Source organism: Elephas maximus, chromosome 5 (assembly GCF_024166365.1).
Source record: "Elephas maximus indicus isolate mEleMax1 chromosome 5, mEleMax1 primary haplotype, whole genome shotgun sequence".
NCBI classification, from domain to species: Eukaryota; Metazoa; Chordata; class Mammalia; order Proboscidea; family Elephantidae; genus Elephas; species Elephas maximus.
This window is the reverse complement of record NC_064823.1, coordinates 22,030,388-22,048,594: the sequence shown is the minus strand read 5'-3', so window position 1 is coordinate 22,048,594 and position 18,207 is coordinate 22,030,388. Positions and strand designations below refer to the sequence as shown.

Genomic DNA, 18,207 nt, shown 5'->3' with positions numbered 1-18,207 from the left:
AAGGTGCCTCATATGCATGCGAAAGCTGGACAATGTAAAAGGAAAACTGAAGAAGAACTGACACATTGGAACTGTGATGTTATGGAAAATATTGAATATACCATGGACTGCAGAAGAATGAACAAATGAGTCTTAGAAGTATTACAACTAGAATGCTCCTTAGAAGCAAAGATGGCAAGACTTTGGTTTTTTTACTTTGGACATGTCAACAGGAAAGACTGATCACTAGAAAAGGACATCATGTTTGTTAGGTAGAGGGTCAGCAAAAATGAGGGAACTCTTAACGTGATGGACTGATACGATATCCACAACGATGGACTCAAAAATACAACAATCATGATAATGACACAGGTGGACCGGGCAACATTTCCTTATGTTATACGTGAGGCCATGAGTCTAAGACAACTTGATGGCACTAACAACAATAGTTAAAGAATGAAATAATACACTGTATTTTGGATAGTAAAGTGAATCACGTAGATCCACACGTAACAACATGTTATTTTTAGGTGCCATCAAATTGGTTCCAACTCATAGCAACCACAAGCACAGCAGAACAAAACACTGCCCAGTCCTGTGCCCTCCTCACAGTCGTTGTACTTGAGTCCATTGTTGCAGCCACTGTGTCAATCTACCTCTTTGAGGGTCTTCCTCTTTTTCGATAACCCTCTACTTTACCAAGCATGAGGTCCATCTCCAGGGACTGATCCCTCCTGACATGTCCAAAGTATGTGAGATGTAGTCTCGCCATCATTGCTTCCAAGGAACGTTCTGGTTATATTTCCTCCAAGACAGATTTGTTCCCTCTTTTGGAAGTCCATGGTATATTCAATATTCTTTTCCCAACACCACAATTTAAAGGTGTCAATTATTCTTCTTCAGTCTTCCTTATTCATCATCCAGCTTTAACATACATATGAGGCAACTGAAAACACCATGGCTTGGGTCAGGCGCACCTTTGTCTCCAAGGAGACGTCTTTGTTTTTCAACACTTTCAAGAGGTCTTTTGTAGCAGATTTGCCCAAGGAAATGCATCTTTTGATTTTTTGACTGCTGCTTCCATGGCTGTTGATCGTGGATCCAAGTAAAATGAAATCCTTGACAACTTTAATCTTTTCTCTGTTTATCATGCTGTTGCTTATCGGTTTTGTGAGGATTTTTGTTTTATGTTGAGGTGTAACCCATACTGAAGGATGTGGTCTTTGATCTTTATCAGTAAGTCCTTCCAGTCCTCTTCACTTTCAGCAAGCAAGGTTGTGTCATCTGCATAACACAGGCTGTTAATGAATCTTCCTCTAAACCTGATGCCCCATTCTTCTTCATATACTCCAGCTTCTCGAATTATTTGCTCAGCATATTGCACAGGTATGGTGAAAAGATACAACCCTGATGCACCCCTTTCCTGACTTTAAACCAATCAGTATACCCTTGCTCTGGAAACCCTGGTGGCATAGTGGTTAAGCACTACAGCTGCTAACAAAAGGTTAGCAGTTCAAATCCACCAGGTGCTCCTTGGAAACTCTATGGGGCAGTTCATCTCTGTCCTTTAGGGTCAGTATGAGTCGGAATCGACTTGACGACAATGGGTGGGTATACCCTTGTTCTACTGGAATGAACGACTGCCTCTTGATCTATGTAACAGATTTCTCATGAGCACAATTAAGTGTTCTGGAATTCCCATTCTTCACAATGTCATCCATAATTTGTTAGGGTCCACTCACTGGAATGCTTTGTAACAACATGGATAAACCTAAAAAAAAAAAAGTTCCACAGAAAATGTTGCAAAGTGATGTCTGGAGCACAAAACCATCTACATAGAACCGCATATACAGAACAGTGGTTCTCAAAGCGTGGTCTGAGAACTCCTGAAGTCTCCTAGACCCTAGATAGATTTCAGAGTTATTAATAACGCTAAGATATTCTCTTTTTTACTCTCTTTCTCTCCCAAGAATACAGTGGGAGTTTTTCAGAGGCTATATGCAGAAGCAGATATGATAATTCAGCTGTCTTTTATTAGTTAAATATTAAAGAGATTTGCAAAAAATGTAAAAAATATTACTCTTTCAAGTTTTTTTCTCTTGGACAATATAGTTTGTTTTTGCATTAAAATGTCATTTATGTTAACATGTAGGTTTATTATTACTTTAATATATTCATAGATAAATATTTTAAAAAATTTATCACTTTAAATTTCAAACACAGAAAATAGTGATAGTGACCCTGCTGGTATTTTAATTACCAGTGGCATAGCTTCCAGCATCACAGCAAGCTATTAGATTCAAACAAACTGACAGATAAATGAAGAATGTAGAAACGGTTTCAAAGGAAAACATGGAATATTTCAAAGAGGAATATGGTTAGAGCAATGCAAATTATCAATGTGAACAAAATTGTATTTATTCATTAATTCAGGAAATATGAATCCCTACATTCTCCTAAGCCCTGAGGCTACAGAGGGAACAAGACAGACAAGGTCCGTGCTCATGTTAATAAATGGGCAAAAAATCAAAGTAAATGCACAAAATAATTTCGGATCATGACAGATGCTGCAAATTAAGACATAAGAAAGTAGGATGATGCAATTTTAAAAAATCACTGGGTGAGGAGAGTTCTAACCACTCAGTGGACAGAAAAAGTTCTCTTGAGGAGGTAACATTAGCACTGGTACCTCAGTGATAGCAGAGGCAAGTAACCATACAAAAATCTGCTAGCCACAGCCTGACCTATTTCAGAAAATAATAAGGGCGATGTGGATAAAGAGCAATGAGTAAAGATAAGAGCGGCATAAAATAAGGTCAAAGGCTAGACCAGGGATAGGTCATGTATGCACAGCTTACATTTTATCCTAAAGTCAATGAGAAGTCACTGGTGGGTTTTAAGCAGGCAGGTGGCATGATCTGACACTCTTAACTGCTTTCTGAAGAGGAACACCAGTAGCAATGGGAAAACCAGTAGGGAGGATACTGCAGTAGTCGAGGCAAGAAATAATGGAAGCAGCAGCAATGGAGATGGAGAGAAGTGGAGGTATTTGTTTTATCTTGGAGATAAACCAAACTAGTTGATGGATTGAGTGTAGGTGATGAGTGAACCTGAGGAATCAATAAAGACTCCCAGAATTTTGGTGAAATTAATGACTTCCATTTGAAATATTTTCTTAGTTTTTGTATTGTTAACTATTACCACAAATAAACCAAGCCAAACCTGAGTGGTTTAAAATAACAATCATTTATATTTGCTCCCATGTCTATTTGCTGATCTGCTCTAGACTTGGAATCATGCTGCAGGTTGGGTCTGGTATTTTCCACATCTCTCTCATTTTGCTTGGACCAGCAGGCTAGCTAGCCAGATCATGTGTTTTTCATGGTGATGTAAGAAGCACAAGATGACAAGCCCAACCATCCAAGCACACTTTAAGGCCCTGTTTGTATCATATCTACTGATACCCCACTGACCGAAGTAAATCACATGGCTGAGCTAAAATCAAAGAGCAGACAAGTATACTTCTCTAGTGGAAGGATCTGCAATATCATATGGTAAACACTATGAATACATGGAGGGATGTCATGCACTGATTTGTGTCCTCCCAAAATACTTTTAACTTGGCTAGGCCATGATTCTAAGTACTGTGCAATTGTCCACCATTTTGTCATCTGACGTGATTTTCCTGTGTGTTGTAAATCCTACCTCTTTGTTGTTGATGAGACGGGATTAGCAGCAGTTGTGTTATGAGGCAGGATTCAATTTACAAGATTAAGATGTATCTTAAACCAATCTCTTTTGAGAGATAAAAGACAGAAGTGAGCAGAGAGACATGGGGACCTCATATCATCAAGAAATGAGAGCCAGGAGAATAGCATGTCCTCTGGACCTGGGGTCCCTGTGCTGAGAAGCTCCTCGACTGGGCAAAATTTATGACAGGACCTTCCCCCAGAACTGACAGAGAAAGCCTTCTCCTAGAGCTGGCACCCTGAATTCCAACTTCTAACCTCCTAAACCATGAGAGAATAAATTTCTCTTTGTTAAAGCTATCTACTTGTGGTATTTCTGTTACAGTGGCACTAGATAACTAAGACAAAACGTAAAGAATAGAAGCAAATATTCAATCTACCACGGTGTCTATGTATTCAATTAATGAGGTATAATTTTTTAATTTTAAAAGGATACCAGTTTCCAGAAAACTCCAAGTCATTCTTTGAGATAATCATAAGTAAAATATAATTAGTCCTCTTAATTAACACTAGTTTCCCTTAAGCAATTACATGAACATTTTCAAACTCTATTTTATTACCAAGACTATATTCAACTACACACGTATACAATAGAAAGGAAATGACATTAGAAATATTTCTGAGATTAGAATAACATTAAAGAAAAATGAGTTTGAAATTTAAGACTGATTTAAGCATGATGTATGTGGGTGAAGACAAACTGTTAGAACTAGAGGGCAAGGACAAGCCCAATCAGAACACACTTCAAGGACATTTGTAAGGGAATTTCATATATGAAAAAGGTACATTTCAAATCACTGGAAACATTAAATGATGTCTAATCTTAACACAAAATAAACTCCCAGTGGATAATCATTTTAAGCAGCAAATGAAGACCATAAAATTTAACCAAAACAAACAGACGACTGTTTTACAATCTTGGGATGAGGAAGACATTCCCACCTCTGACATCAAAGCTAGCAAACATTTTAGTTCATAAAATTAAAAAAATAAAAAAAGCAAAATCACTAAAAATAATATGAAAGGCTAAAAAACAAAGCTCTAAAAAAACTTCTGCAATGTACAACAAATATATAACTGACACAGCACATATCATTACTGTATATATGAAGCTCTTATGAAACAGTAAGAAAATATGAATATTCTTACTTGTGCATATCTCCTATAAGCATTAACACTATCCTATACTTAATATGAGTCTGGACACCCTGATGGCGTAGTGGGTAAGTGCTACAGCTGCTAACCACGAGGTCGGCAGTTTAAATCCGCCAGGTGCTCCTTGGAACTCTATGGGGCAGTTCTACTGTGTTCTATAGGGTCACTATGAGTCAGAATTGACTCGAAGGCAATGGGTTTGCTTGGTTTTTTAATACTTAATATGCCTAAAAATATTTCTAAAAAGAATGAATTAGCTTAATCTACTCTGATGAGATTATGGAAAACATGACACATAATTTGATGGGGCACATGTGAATTATCAAGAGCTTTTAAAGCTAAGCAGAAAATTTTGAAATTGTCGTATGGGTTATCAGAGGCTTAGAGGAATGACCTAATGAAAGCTGTTTTACTTTGGTTAATTGGACAACTATGAACCAAATGGATCAGAATACAGCAAGGGAAAAATTAAATAGCTCAATTAAGAGTGGAGCAATAGTCTAGATTAGAGTAAAAGAATTCAAGAAATATCCTGAGAAAAAGATTATTACCTTAAAATAAAAAAATATAATAAAAGAAAACTAAATTCTGGCCTGGGGCACTGCTTCTCACATTTCAATGTGCACAAGATTCACTTAGGGATCTTGTTCAAATGCAGATTCTGATTCAGTATACCTGAGAGTTGCGGTGCTAACATCCTCTCAGGTGATGCTAATGTAGCCTTAGGCTCACACTCCCGAGCAGAAAGGGTCTAAGAGACAAGAATTATGGAAAAACTTAGATAAAGAGAGGCTTCCATGCTATCCCATACCCTTCCTCCTTAGCACTTATCAAAGCTGCATTTTCATGCTTATCTTTGTGTTTGTCTAATGTATTTTCCTCCACCTTAACTCAGTGTTCTGTTTGCCTCAGCATTTTAGTCCTAAAACAGCCTAACCTGGCACTCAGAGTTTAAGAAATGAATGAAGAAGTCACTGAACAGAAATGCTGTAAGGGAAGATGGTTTGGTCACAGGAAGGTAAGGGAGGGACACACAAGTGAAAAGATACACGTGGGCTAGAATAAAGATAAAAGCTGTTGATACAGATTTGGTGGCTATCATACCTGACTGCACCCATGTAAGTAAATAAAACAACTGAAGTATGTACAAAGAGAGAAGTTTGTACGTATAAAGAGAGAAGCTTTGTTGGGCAAACACCCAGAGAGAGCCTAGAGGAAGGGTGAACAAAGACTGGAGTCAGACAACGGATTAGAAAGGGAAGAAAATATAAATAATAATAAAAAGGTTCTGAAATACAGATCTGGCAATGAATTCAGAGGCAAGGATGGATAAACATCTTTCTGTGAATATGCAGAAATGGAAGTCAGATTGCAGTAAGAAGAAATAAGGTGATAGGGGAGAGGAAGCAGCAGTTGCAGACACAAATTCGTGGTAATGTGAGAGTAACCGAGGTAAAGATTTAAAAAAAAAAATGCTGTATCTTTTTTCAGATGAATAGGAAACATACCTGCATTGGAACATGCCTGTGGGAGCCAGGATGGCATGTATAAACCAATGAAGTGGTCTCTGTACTAGATAATAGAGAGAGGTGGGGAGTGAATCAAATGAGTCCAGACTGCATATAAATAGAGCAGTTGACCCTCAGCGCCACAGGACTATTGTTTTACAGGAATAAGAATCTAGTGTTGACAACACTTCATTTTTTTCCCCAAGAAATGCCAAAAATCTGGACATGTACATAAATGTTTCCGATTCCAGTTAAAAAAAAAAAAAAACAGATTGACCTACAGGCACCACTTTAGTCCCTCTAGTCTAAAAAGAATCTCTGAGTTAATCAAGAAGCAAATAAAAGGTTTGTTGAACAGTTCTAAGAATGTGGTTAAACAGCATAAATATGCAAAGAGGAGCAATGTGCTATTCCATTATGGCAGAAGTGATGAAAGTGAGGATTGGGTCAGCAAATGCTAAAGATTATAGAACCAAAGGAAGCATTAAATGTAAAGTATAAAAGAGGAAGCCAATCTAGGTACAGAAAAAGAAATTCAGGAAGGGTAAAGTGGGAAGGTTTAAATGGATGAAGGTCCATATTAAAATAAAAACAGTATCATTAAAAGAAAGCTGGAAACAACAATTCAGTGAAATGTGATTATCTTAAATGAAAATACGAACATAGATAAAATTTTGCTTATGAAAATTATATAGATTCATTTATAGTACTCAAAAATTGAACATTAAAGACACAAAAATGTTTTAATCTGACAATATTTTAAAATGGATAATAATCTTAAATATTATTATATATATATATATAACACATATAATGAAAGGGGAATATTTTGCCTTGAAAACAAACGCAGCTAAGGATAAGAAGGGGGCACACTTTCCAGTTGAATTCTGTTTTTAGCCCCTTTGTTGAGTTTGCCAAAAATACTTGGAGCCAGTTGAGACAGGAGATAGACATCTGGCCACTTACAACTATCTGGATCAATGCCATGTTCATACATGCTAAAGAGGAGACAACGGATTAATAAATTAATAATCACTATACCAGTCTGGTCTGCATTTAAAACTGACCTAAGTGACGTAACATTTCAATTTCCTTTCTTACTCAAGAGCTTCAGACATCCTTCAGTTGTTGTTCTTATGTGCCTCTGAGTTGATTCCAACTCATACGCTCAAACATATTCTAGATAGGCAAGTAGTATCATTCAGTCAGTCACTCAAAAGATAATCACTTAGTACTTACTATACGCCAAGTGCTACACAAAGCAGTACTAAATATAAAAAATTAATCAGTCATGAATAACGTCACGAAGGAACGTATGCATAATAGAGGAGATAACAAAAAAACATGCATAACTATAAAATAAAACTCTAAAGAAATATAAGTAAAAAACTTACAACCAGGAGAGAAAATTAAAAAAAAAAAAAAGAACTAAGATAACTTCTCTGTTTGAAGTAAAAAACAAATGTCAGAGTTCAGACTCTCAATTTCCAACCGTTTCTAACAAGCCGCGTAACACAATTTTTCTGCTAAACTTTCAAAGCTTAGACTCATTCATCCTTAATTCTTCACCACAATTTTATCATTTACACTTATTCCATGGTACCCCTGAAGATGTTTAATTTTCCTATCAACATTACACAGAATAAAATCTTTTTACTCAATACAGAAAAACTGACATTACAGAAAACTCACACCTGAACCTGTTGATTGTTAACCAGAAAAGGCAGAGAAAGATACTGCCAGCAACAAAGATTTGTATTTACCAGTTCCGTATCTATCTATATCTCTGCAAAAACGCTGCTGTTTCAAAAGACCATGACAGTAAGGTTCAGATAGGAGTTTCTGTTTGAATGAAATAACCTTTTAAAGTTCTGCTTCTAAACCAGTCTCAAGACCTAAAGCTACTTACCCCCATTCTCATTCCCTAACTTGATACTTCTCTCAAAAGTAACTGATACTTATTTTAAAATTATAGGGCTGCTGGGAAACCCTACTTCTAACATTGACTCTAGAAAAACCACCTTCAACATATATATTTTTTGATACTATTTATTTATTTATAAATTTGCAATAAAAGCTTGAAGGGGGAAGCAGAATGAAAGAAGTTAGTCCTTAGTTATTGCTGTAAACTTCAGTAACAGTGCTACTAACAGAAGTGAGGGGGGAAATATTCTAAGCATACTAACAATAGTTTTGCACTTTAAATGGTTAAGGAAAAAAAAAGAAATTAATATCTCTTCATTTATCATTTCTGTTAGCTGATCACATAATTCTGTTAACATCAAAAATATCTATGTGTTACATGAACACTACTATAAGTATTGTTTTTGTTTATAGAAATAAAATAAATATTAGTGAAAAAATTTAAGCTCTATAAGGGCAGGGAATTTTGTTTGTTCTATTCACTGATTTAAGGAGCTATTTTTAACGAAAAGGGACTGTCTTAAAACCCTTCCTCTATCCTAGTATATTTCTTGGTATGTGATAGCCAATTTGGGAAAAAAAACAAGACAGCTATTGCATGAATGAATGAGTAAATAATTTTCTGAGCTCTGTTATTCACTTTAACGAGCCCTGGTGCTACAACGGTTAAGTGTTTGCCTGCTAACCGAAAGGTTGGTGGTTGGCGTGTGCAAATCAACCCAGGGTCTCTGTGGGAGAAAGACCTGCCTATCTATTCCCATAAAGATTACACCCTAGAAAACCCTAAAGGGAAGTTCTACTCTGTCACATGGGGTTGCTATGAGTCAAAATTGACTCAAGGACACCTAACTACAACCTAACAGGTTGCGCAGTGGGCCAAGGTGGCGCAGTGGTTAAAGTACTTGGCAACTAACTGGCGGTTCAAGCCCACCAGTCGTTTCGCAGGAGAAGGATGTAGCAGTCTGCCTCCGTAAAGATTTATAGCCTTGGAAACCCTATGGAGCAGCTCTACTGTCTTATAATGTCGCTATGGGTTGCAACTGACTTGACAGCAGAGGGTTGGTGGTGCAGCAGTTAAAGCACTTGGCTGCTACAAAAGGTCAGAGGTTCAAATCCACCAGCCGCTCTGATGGAGAAAGATGTGGCAGTCTGTTTCCTTAAAATTTGTTGTTGTAGTTAGGTGCCGTGGAGTCAGTTCCGACTCATAGTGACCCTATGTACAACAGAATGAAATACTGCCCAGTCCTGTGCCATCTTCATAATCATTTTTATACTTGAGCCCATTGTTGTACCCACTAAGTCAATCCATCTCATTGAGGGTCTTCATTTTTTTTTTTTTTTGCTGACCCTCTACTAAGATTTATAGCCTTGGAAACCCTATGGGGTAGTTCAGTTCTACTCTGTCCTATAGGGTCACTATGAGTTGGAATCAACTTGACGTCAGTGGGTTTGGTTTTCTGGTATTCGCTGATACATCTTCAGTTAAACTCTAACACACAGAAGGTTCTCAATAAATAGCAGAACTTTATTTATTCTAGCTGAACTGTGCCTAAAACACAGAAATCTCTCAATAAATATTTGGTATAAGAATTAATCAGGAAAAACGTCTGGACAACAATTAAACCTCAGAATCAATAAAGTATAACACTATACTAGGTCAGAAGGAAAAGAAATTGGCAATATTTAACTAGACTACATCAAGTTCCTTCCACTCTTTTTCAGTTATCATTACGAAAAAGTCATTTTGATAAACTGGTAATTAATGTTACCATTTAGCCATATGATCTCAAGTAAGAAGTTAGCTTTCAGTACTACATATTCATATCTAGTATTATTGAGGGTAAAAATTGAAAAAAATTAGGAAGTAAAAGTGAAGAAAAGGTTAAGCGGATAAAAAAGTATTCATTACTGGATTACTTCTAACTTCCCCACCTTTGCGGATCTGAGAGTAACTAAGATTTCCTTTATCAATTTTCTCTCACTATTGTTTTACACATGAATATACAAAACCATCAATATTATCAAATTTTAAATACTAAGTAAGTAACAATACAAATCTGGCTTTAGATTTTGTTTCTGTCAAAGATGAAAAAAGATTTCACTTCTCTTTGCTTATAGATTTATGCTTCATCTCCTGTCATGCTGTAATTAGCTACTTCCATCTGTCTCCCTCACTATAGTGTAACTGCTTGAAAACAATGATCATCTGCCCCATTGTCTCCCTGTTGAATTAGATCTACCCCTGCCTAAATAAAATACATTCCTGTTAAAATTCTCTGAAGGCCTGATCTAACATGTTAATCACTAATAAAATCTATAATAAAATCTTGACTGTTTGCCCAAAAGTAGAGCCCGAGGTCATCTAATGCCACAGACTATGAAAAAATATTTGTTTTTTAACTTTGAACTAGATTCTCATGTTTGTATTTGAACATAGTTGTATTACAGATGCAGTCTTACAGGAAATGTATCCCTACAAACCATCAGAAACCAATACCAAGGTTACTATAATTTATTTAATGATTAATTACTTTGATGAAAAAAGTAATCCATGTTTTCATAAGAGACTCAGTAGGAGATTAAGTAAAAACCAGTTGCCACTGAGAAGACTCTGACATATGGCAACCCCACGTTTCAGAGTAGAACTGTGTTCCACAGGGTTTCGATGGCTGATATTTTGCAAGTAGATCACCAGGCCTTTCTTCCAAGGTGCCTCTACCCGCCCCCCCCAAAAAAACCAAACCCAGTGTCGTTGATTCTGACTCATAGCAACCCTACAGGGCAGAGGAGAACTTCCCCATAGAGTTTCCAAGGAGCACCTGGTGGATCTGAACTGCCGACCTCTTGGTTAGCAGCCGTAGCACTTAACCACTATGCCACCAGGGTCTCCAAGGTGCCTCTAGGTGCACTAAAACTGCCAACTTTTGGGTTAGCAGCCTAGCACATCAGCCATTTGGACCACCCAGGGACTCCAGGAGATTAAGTAAGAGCATCAGAATGGTCTAACGAAGTACTGATTGAGAATACAGAACGATTAGCTCCTTCTGACAATAAGAAAAGGAGTGCTGGTGTGGTTTTTATACACAGCTCTAATCATTCCTTATTTCTTTTCAATCAGATAATAACTATAAAGCACACAGAGAAAAATTAATGAGTAATATTTGAGTAGGAGGATCTTTCCCAGGAAAATCTATGATAACATAGAGAAAGATATGCTCAGGATAAGAATATATTAAATACATGATTGTCAGACTTGATTTAAAATATTTAAAGGTATTAGAAAGTTACATCTGAATTCCAATAAAATAAATTAGAGTTATAATTTCACAGACTAAGTTCTTTGAAACTGATTTTCTGAGGTGTCTATAAATCCAAATAGCTTATAAAATCACTTATAACAAAGAAATGAAAATTCAGCTCTTCAACTAGTGATGTCTTTAGAAAAAGTAGGAAGCCAAGGGGAAAAAAGTTGTTTATATACCGACACAGAGACCTTGAGTCTCTTAAAAAATACTATATTAAAGACCTGCATTATTGTATCCTGTTATTACTACTGGGAACCCTGGTGGCGTAGTGGCTAAGTGCTACGGCTGCTAACCAAAAGGTCGGCAGTTCCAAATCCACCAGGCACTCCTTGCAAACTCTACAGGACAGTTCTACTCTGTCCTATAAGGTCGGTATGAGTTGGAATTGACTCAACAGCAATGCGTTTTTTACTATTACTATTAAATTATAGATCCTATATTGAACACTGTCCATCAAAACTTGCCGCCTCATATTTCTGCTGCAGGCATCACCTAACAGATTTCCTCGCTCATTTAAGAATGAAATAATAAAGTTAGAACCCTGATTTAGATGGCTAACCGCAATATACAATAGACTTGCTCTGAGTTTTACTGAATTGTACTTACACATTAAAAAGCCCATAACCGTATCACACCTCCCAGAAACACCTCCTCCTCACAGGCTTTAATAAACTCCTCCCATGTTTGAACTGCATACCACTAACTATAACTCTCATTCTAGAATACCACTCTATCACTTAATCTGAAAAAACTTTCTGAAAACTGCACTCAAACCAAGACTATGACACACCCCGTCGTCCAACTTCACATATACAAACTTCTATTAAACTACTCCTCTTTCAAGTCCTCCCAAAAAATTTCTACGATTACAAACACATATATACATATATAGACACACATATGTATAGGCAGATACACACATATGTATTTCAAATCCCAGCTCTGCCACGTTTGCTAGCCTATATCCTTGAACAAGTTTCTTAGACTCTTTGTGTCTCAGTTTCCTCATCTATAAAATGGAGGTATTAACAGTACCTACCTCACAGGATTATATGAAATTAAATGATTTAATACCTGTAAAGCACTAGAAGAGTGACTGGCACACAGTACTTGCTTTCATTGTTATTTTTATTAAAAATGTTCACTATCACTTAAAATGTATAGGATTTCATACCATTATACCTGAGGACATAGTAAGAACAAATACATCACTCTTTCCATAACAATTCAAATCCTGTTCAAATCCCTTCTCGAGGTCACACTCACTCACAGGTACACCACAGACACACACTGACCTCCAGCGTATGCTACAACAGAATCCTTAGGGAATAAACTTTTGCCCGCTTACAACTGCTTAGGGAAGAAAAAGTGTATGGCAAAATGAGTACTAAAGCAAAGGTGATGTAATACCACGTACAAAATAACAACTTCTCTGCTTCTTTTACTATAGATAGAGGAATGATAGACAAAGAATTACCTTCAAGGGTATTTTCTTGAACACATTTAGAACCCGGAACCACTCTGAAAAGCAACTTACTCACTTCTCAGTCCAATCCATTTACCTTGAAAAAATGTTTAACTGACTTTAGGTAGAAAATGTTCTTTGCACCACTCACTAAAAGTACTTAAATGATTCCAAATTGTCACTATGTTATAAATGTCACATACTTCGAAACATCACATACCTCAAAATATCATTTACTTGATAGGGAAAACTCCCAAAACACATTAGCAGAGTTCCTTCAAATTCTCAATGGCCAATGAGCTCTTTTAAAGAGAACCTTTCTTACATAAAGAAATGTGAATATTATAAACAAAAACATTGTAGATTCGATCTGAGTTCCCCTCAATTCAGCTCTGCAAGTTCACCTTCCCTGAAAATGTAGCCTAGCTTCCACAAAGCTAGGTGTTCTTCTCTACCATAGGAACAAATTCCCCTTACGAACTGTAAGTAATGTTAGAAAAGCAAAAAAAAATTTTCATAAATTTAATTTTTTTAAGTTTCTACAGTGCTTCATATTCTGCCAATAAACAAGTTAAATTAAAACGCATATTTTATAAGCAATATAATACCGTTCAACAAAAAGCTTAAGTTTTGTTCCCTTCAATATTCAAAGTACTTTTATGAAACAGGTGTATTCATAATCAATGATTATTTCCAATTCATAATCAATGATTATTCCCAATATACAGCATTAGTAAAGGTACCCCACAAAATAAGAAAAAAAACACTTTAACTTTGTCATATGAAGCTGAAAACCATGACATTCTTACTGTTACCTTTTAAATGCTTCAGCTGGGTTCCTCTCACATTCTCCAGGTTGTAGGAGACTTTGGACTGCTGGATCCCTTAGCTTGTCCTCGTATCCTTGGAGTAGTCCACTGCGGCAGATCTGGGCAACAAGACCTCTAATAAACCCTCCGACACACAAAGTATCAGAGTCCTGGGCTTTGCAGAAATGAAAGGCCAAAGCTTGGCGATGTAAACCTCTCTGCACGCTTGTAGGTGAACTTGGCCACAAAAGCTCAGTACACAGGGCCGTCTTGCCACTGCCAGGCCCTCCTACCAACAACACACCCCAGGCAGCCCCTTTTCCAGAGACAACACTAGCATTATTCCCAGAATTCATTACAAGGGATGGTGTGTTGACAGCACTATTGCAGCAGTTAGTTTTCTCCTGAAGGCAATGCTGAAGCTTGTGGAAAACCCACTCCCTACAGTAAAACTGCTTCCCCTGCAGTAAACTGGTTTGAGCCATTTTGCAGACTTTCTCTTCCCACGGATTAGTCATAATAGGTTTCTTATCTTCGACATTGGCTAGAATCTGGATACTTCAACACAGGTCCTTACATCCATTGAGGCATAACTTGCATATTAAGTTGACTTTGAATGACAGAAAACTCAACAGCCACAGAGTCCACTTGCCAATAGAATATGCATGGCTTTATCTGGCTCCTTATTCTTGATTAAGCAGAGAATATATCAGTTTAATTGTTTAACTGACAGAAAAAATGCCTAGTTCCAAAACTCTGTAACACTCTTCCTATGTCTTGATGGATCACATAACTCCATGGCTACATCTGGAGTTTATGTGATTGTGGATGTTTCAAGTGTACAGATGAGACAACACATCTGGATAACTGAAGAGAAAGTCCAACCTTTCAGTCTGTACAAAATGTCCCTCCAGATTCCAACTGTGAACTGTGTATCTGAAAATTAGATTCAGAAAAGGCGCCCACTACGGTAAATGTCATCAAAGGGACTACACTTACACAGTACTTAGGTAGCTCTACAATTCTTGTTGAAGAACAGTCATTCAAAATACTAGACCTTGACAGTTCCAGGCATCTGGGCAACAGCCAGGGAACTGTTTCGGATTATGGTCTTTTATGTGGCAGAAATGACAGGCTACTGTTAACACCTTTTTAATTCAAACCATTAATAAAATGTGTTTTCAAGACAGTAGATTCTTAATGAACCTGTTCACAGGTTTCTTGGTTTTAAGACGTCCGGATAATGAACAATTTCCACAAGCAACTAAAATAAAACAAACAGAAACATCTTAGTGCAAAACACCATAAATTAAAAGCTTACTTACCAAGGATACAAGTTACCAGTTTAATTGATCTCAAAAGTCCATATACTTCACCTTCGGCACTTTCAAAAAGTTGGACAATTTACCCACCAAGTCATAATTACATTTTTCTGTCTCTATTTTTATTCCTCTATGATTATGCTCCACACATTTCAATCAAGATACTCGAGATTTTTAAAACCTCACTGCAGAGAGAGGGGGAAATGTTTATGTGCCTACAGTAACATCCTTAACTCTGGCCAAAAAGGTCTTTCGTACTAGATTGGTAGAACAGCTCCAGTTAAGGAAGAACTATTCACTTGCAAGTCAGCCAGTTCAAGGACTGTTCCTACAGTAGCCACATCTCTTTGTGGATAGTTTGGGAAATCTAGAAGATTACCAGGGTTGCGGCCGGATGGGAATTAGTTTTTCAAAAAGTGAGGGAGGGGCATATTCTTATCTGAATGATAAACCCCAACACAAACAGAACGTGAATCGTTCCTTCTCTGCGCCAAGGATGAAGGTCTGGGCATGACGGTCGGGAATGGAATCCACTACAGTGGCCGGAGAAAAGGCTGCTGGGGAGAATGCCTTCTGAGGCAGCAAAGGGATAAGGACCGGAGTGCTTCAGTGCTGGTGGGTGTTTGCCTACAGTTCTGGCCCCTAGTTTCAGCTGATAGAGACAAAAGGAACCCCGGGGTTCCCGGAGACGGGAACTACCCTCGGTGTGAGCCGCCCAAAGAGCCACAGGAGGGCCACCTCGGAGAGGCCACGGGTGGAGGTGCAGCCTGGATACCGAGGTCTTGCCATCCAGAGGCTGGGAGCGCCTCCGCACCCCGCCCCGCCCTGAGACTGGGGTGTGTCTTTTGAAGGGGGAGGGGGTGCCTGAGGTGCTTGCCTTCCCTGACTAGGGGTCGCCTCCCGGTCGGGGTCCAGCTCTGCGCTCCCAGCCTGCACCCCGGTCCCGCCCCCGCCCGGCCTTCGGCGGCGCGAGGAAAGAGGTCGGGGCTGGGGCTGGCGCTGGAGACTGGAGAGGGTGGGTCAGGTCCGAGCCCCAGCCTCAGCCCCGGAGCTTCCGATCTGAGGGAGGGGCCTCGCTTCCACCGCCGCCGCCGCCCCTCGGTTACCTCGGCCCCAGCCGCCGCCGTGCCCGCCGCTGCACCGCCGCCGCTGCGACTCTCAGCCTCAGACACTTGCTCCGCTGAGAAGCCGCCGCCGCCACCGCTCCCTGGACTCCAGCAGCAGTCGCCTCCTCCGCCCGGCCTTGGGCACGCTCCCACCTCCGGATCCTCCACTTGGTATCTGGCGACTGCCAGTTCCAGCTGCCCCAGCAGCCTCGGTCGCGCTCCTCCCAACCCCCACCGGCGAGCCGCCGCCGCCGCTGCCGCCGCCGTCAGGGCAGTGACTGTCTCAGGCAGCCCCGGACCGGGTCGGCTCCGCCCCGCCCCACTCCGCGGCCCCGCCCGCCCGGGCCCAGGCCCCGCCCCCGCCCCGCCGCTCGGCCTTTCTTTGCCCGCCGGCTCCGCCCCTTTTCTCTCCCCTCCCCCACCGCGCCGGTCCGCGCCGCCCGTGCTGGGGCGTGTGCGGCCGCCTGGGACCCGCTGCCGGCACAGCGGGGAGACCTTTTCGGGGGCGGCCTTGGGGCCCCGCCTTTCCCGGGGCGGGCGGAGAACGGGGCGGGGGCTGCGTTCTCACGTCCCCGAGCTCACGCGAGTCGCTGCCCCCACCCACCCCGTCACCACTCGGCCCTGAGCCTTCCTTTGTCTTCAGGCCTGGGGGACTTGCTGGCTTTTGGGGCTGTATCTGCTCCTGTGAAGGGCAGTTGGGCAAGGGGAGTTTGCATCCCCGAGCCTCCGTCTTGCTCCTCAGCCGTCTGAGTCTCCCTTCAATCCCGAGGACGCTTTATACTTTTTCAGTCTGGGACCGGGAGAAGAACGGAGAAGATTGTTTTAAAAATAAAAATAGTAGGGTACACGGCGACGTTTGTCAACCGCCTGATGAAAAAGATGCGGTCTCCACTAGATGGAGGGCAAAAGCGGGGGTGACTGAGCCTCAGGCCTGTGTCCTTCTGGACGGCTAGATAACCCTCAGGGGCCACTACTGGGGAAAAGTCCATGGTCGAGGTCAGAATGTAGAGCCAGATGAAACGCCCAAGCGGACCTGCCCATGAGCCAGTTACTTTTAAACCAGACAGCCCAGTTGTTTGCACACGTGGACCTGGGTTATTTAGATTCCAAATTTCTGCTGGGAAAAGGTACTGTTAACTGGTCCAGTAGGAAATGTGTTATCTTTATTATTTTTGTTTTTTGTTCTCAATATAACAGAGCAGTCCGTCCATCTTTGAATGTGTTTATTTCCCCCAAATATTATGCCAGTCTCCCATGTTAGGAATTTCAGAGTATGGTTATCACACTTAACTAGAAAAACTAAGGAGATCGTGCTTGTGCTAACTATTCCATATTGTTTATTCCCAGCCTATGAGGCTTGTTGATCTTACTAATTCAGCTAAGAACTGTAATTCATGTACCCTGAATTTTGGAGGTCTTTTCCAAAACACCAGCTTAGGCAGAACAGCATAAATTGTCCAGAATTAGAGAGATGAAAATTGAGTTTTAAAAAAATGTACAATTTTAAATTGTGTTTGCTTAAGCAATTTTAATTACCACTTAGCTTGTTTGCCATGGAACTTTATAGTCATTGAATATGTTGAGTCAGTTTCGTGGTTGTAAAGATGTTTAGGGAAAATTTTCAATGAGAAATATGTGCTTCATACTGTCATTCCCATTGAGCTATTTATTAATACAAAAATTAAAATATTTTCCCAATGGAGAGTGAAGTTACAGAAATTTTTGATCAGTGTGCTTATCTTTTTAAATAACTAACCACCATCATGGGATGCTCTTTTTAATCACATCACAATAACTAAGCTGTAATTACTCTTCAGATCTACTTAGAAGTATATACTTGAATATAGTTTTATTTTATTTTTTGCTTTAAAATGTATTGCACGTTT

The 18,207-nt window shown here is 39.6% G+C and overlaps 1 protein-coding gene across 2 annotated transcripts in view; it reads right to left on the bottom strand.

Moving 5' to 3' along the window:
- Nucleotides 1-16,412, bottom strand: part of ANKRD50 (ankyrin repeat domain containing 50) — a 59,402-nt gene extending 42,990 nt beyond the window's left edge. Inside the window, exons 1-2 of one of the 2 annotated variants that reach the window (XM_049885366.1) lie at nucleotides 16,322-16,412; nucleotides 13,900-15,157 (exon numbers count right to left, since the gene is read on the bottom strand). In XM_049885366.1, the coding sequence (XP_049741323.1) occupies nucleotides 13,900-14,411 (512 nt within the window). In that variant the 5' untranslated portion in view covers nucleotides 14,412-15,157; nucleotides 16,322-16,412. The remainder of the gene's footprint in view (nucleotides 1-13,899; nucleotides 15,158-16,321) is intronic. The other variant, XM_049885367.1, reaches the window with a different exon arrangement.
- Nucleotides 16,413-18,207: the final 1,795 nt, after the last annotated feature.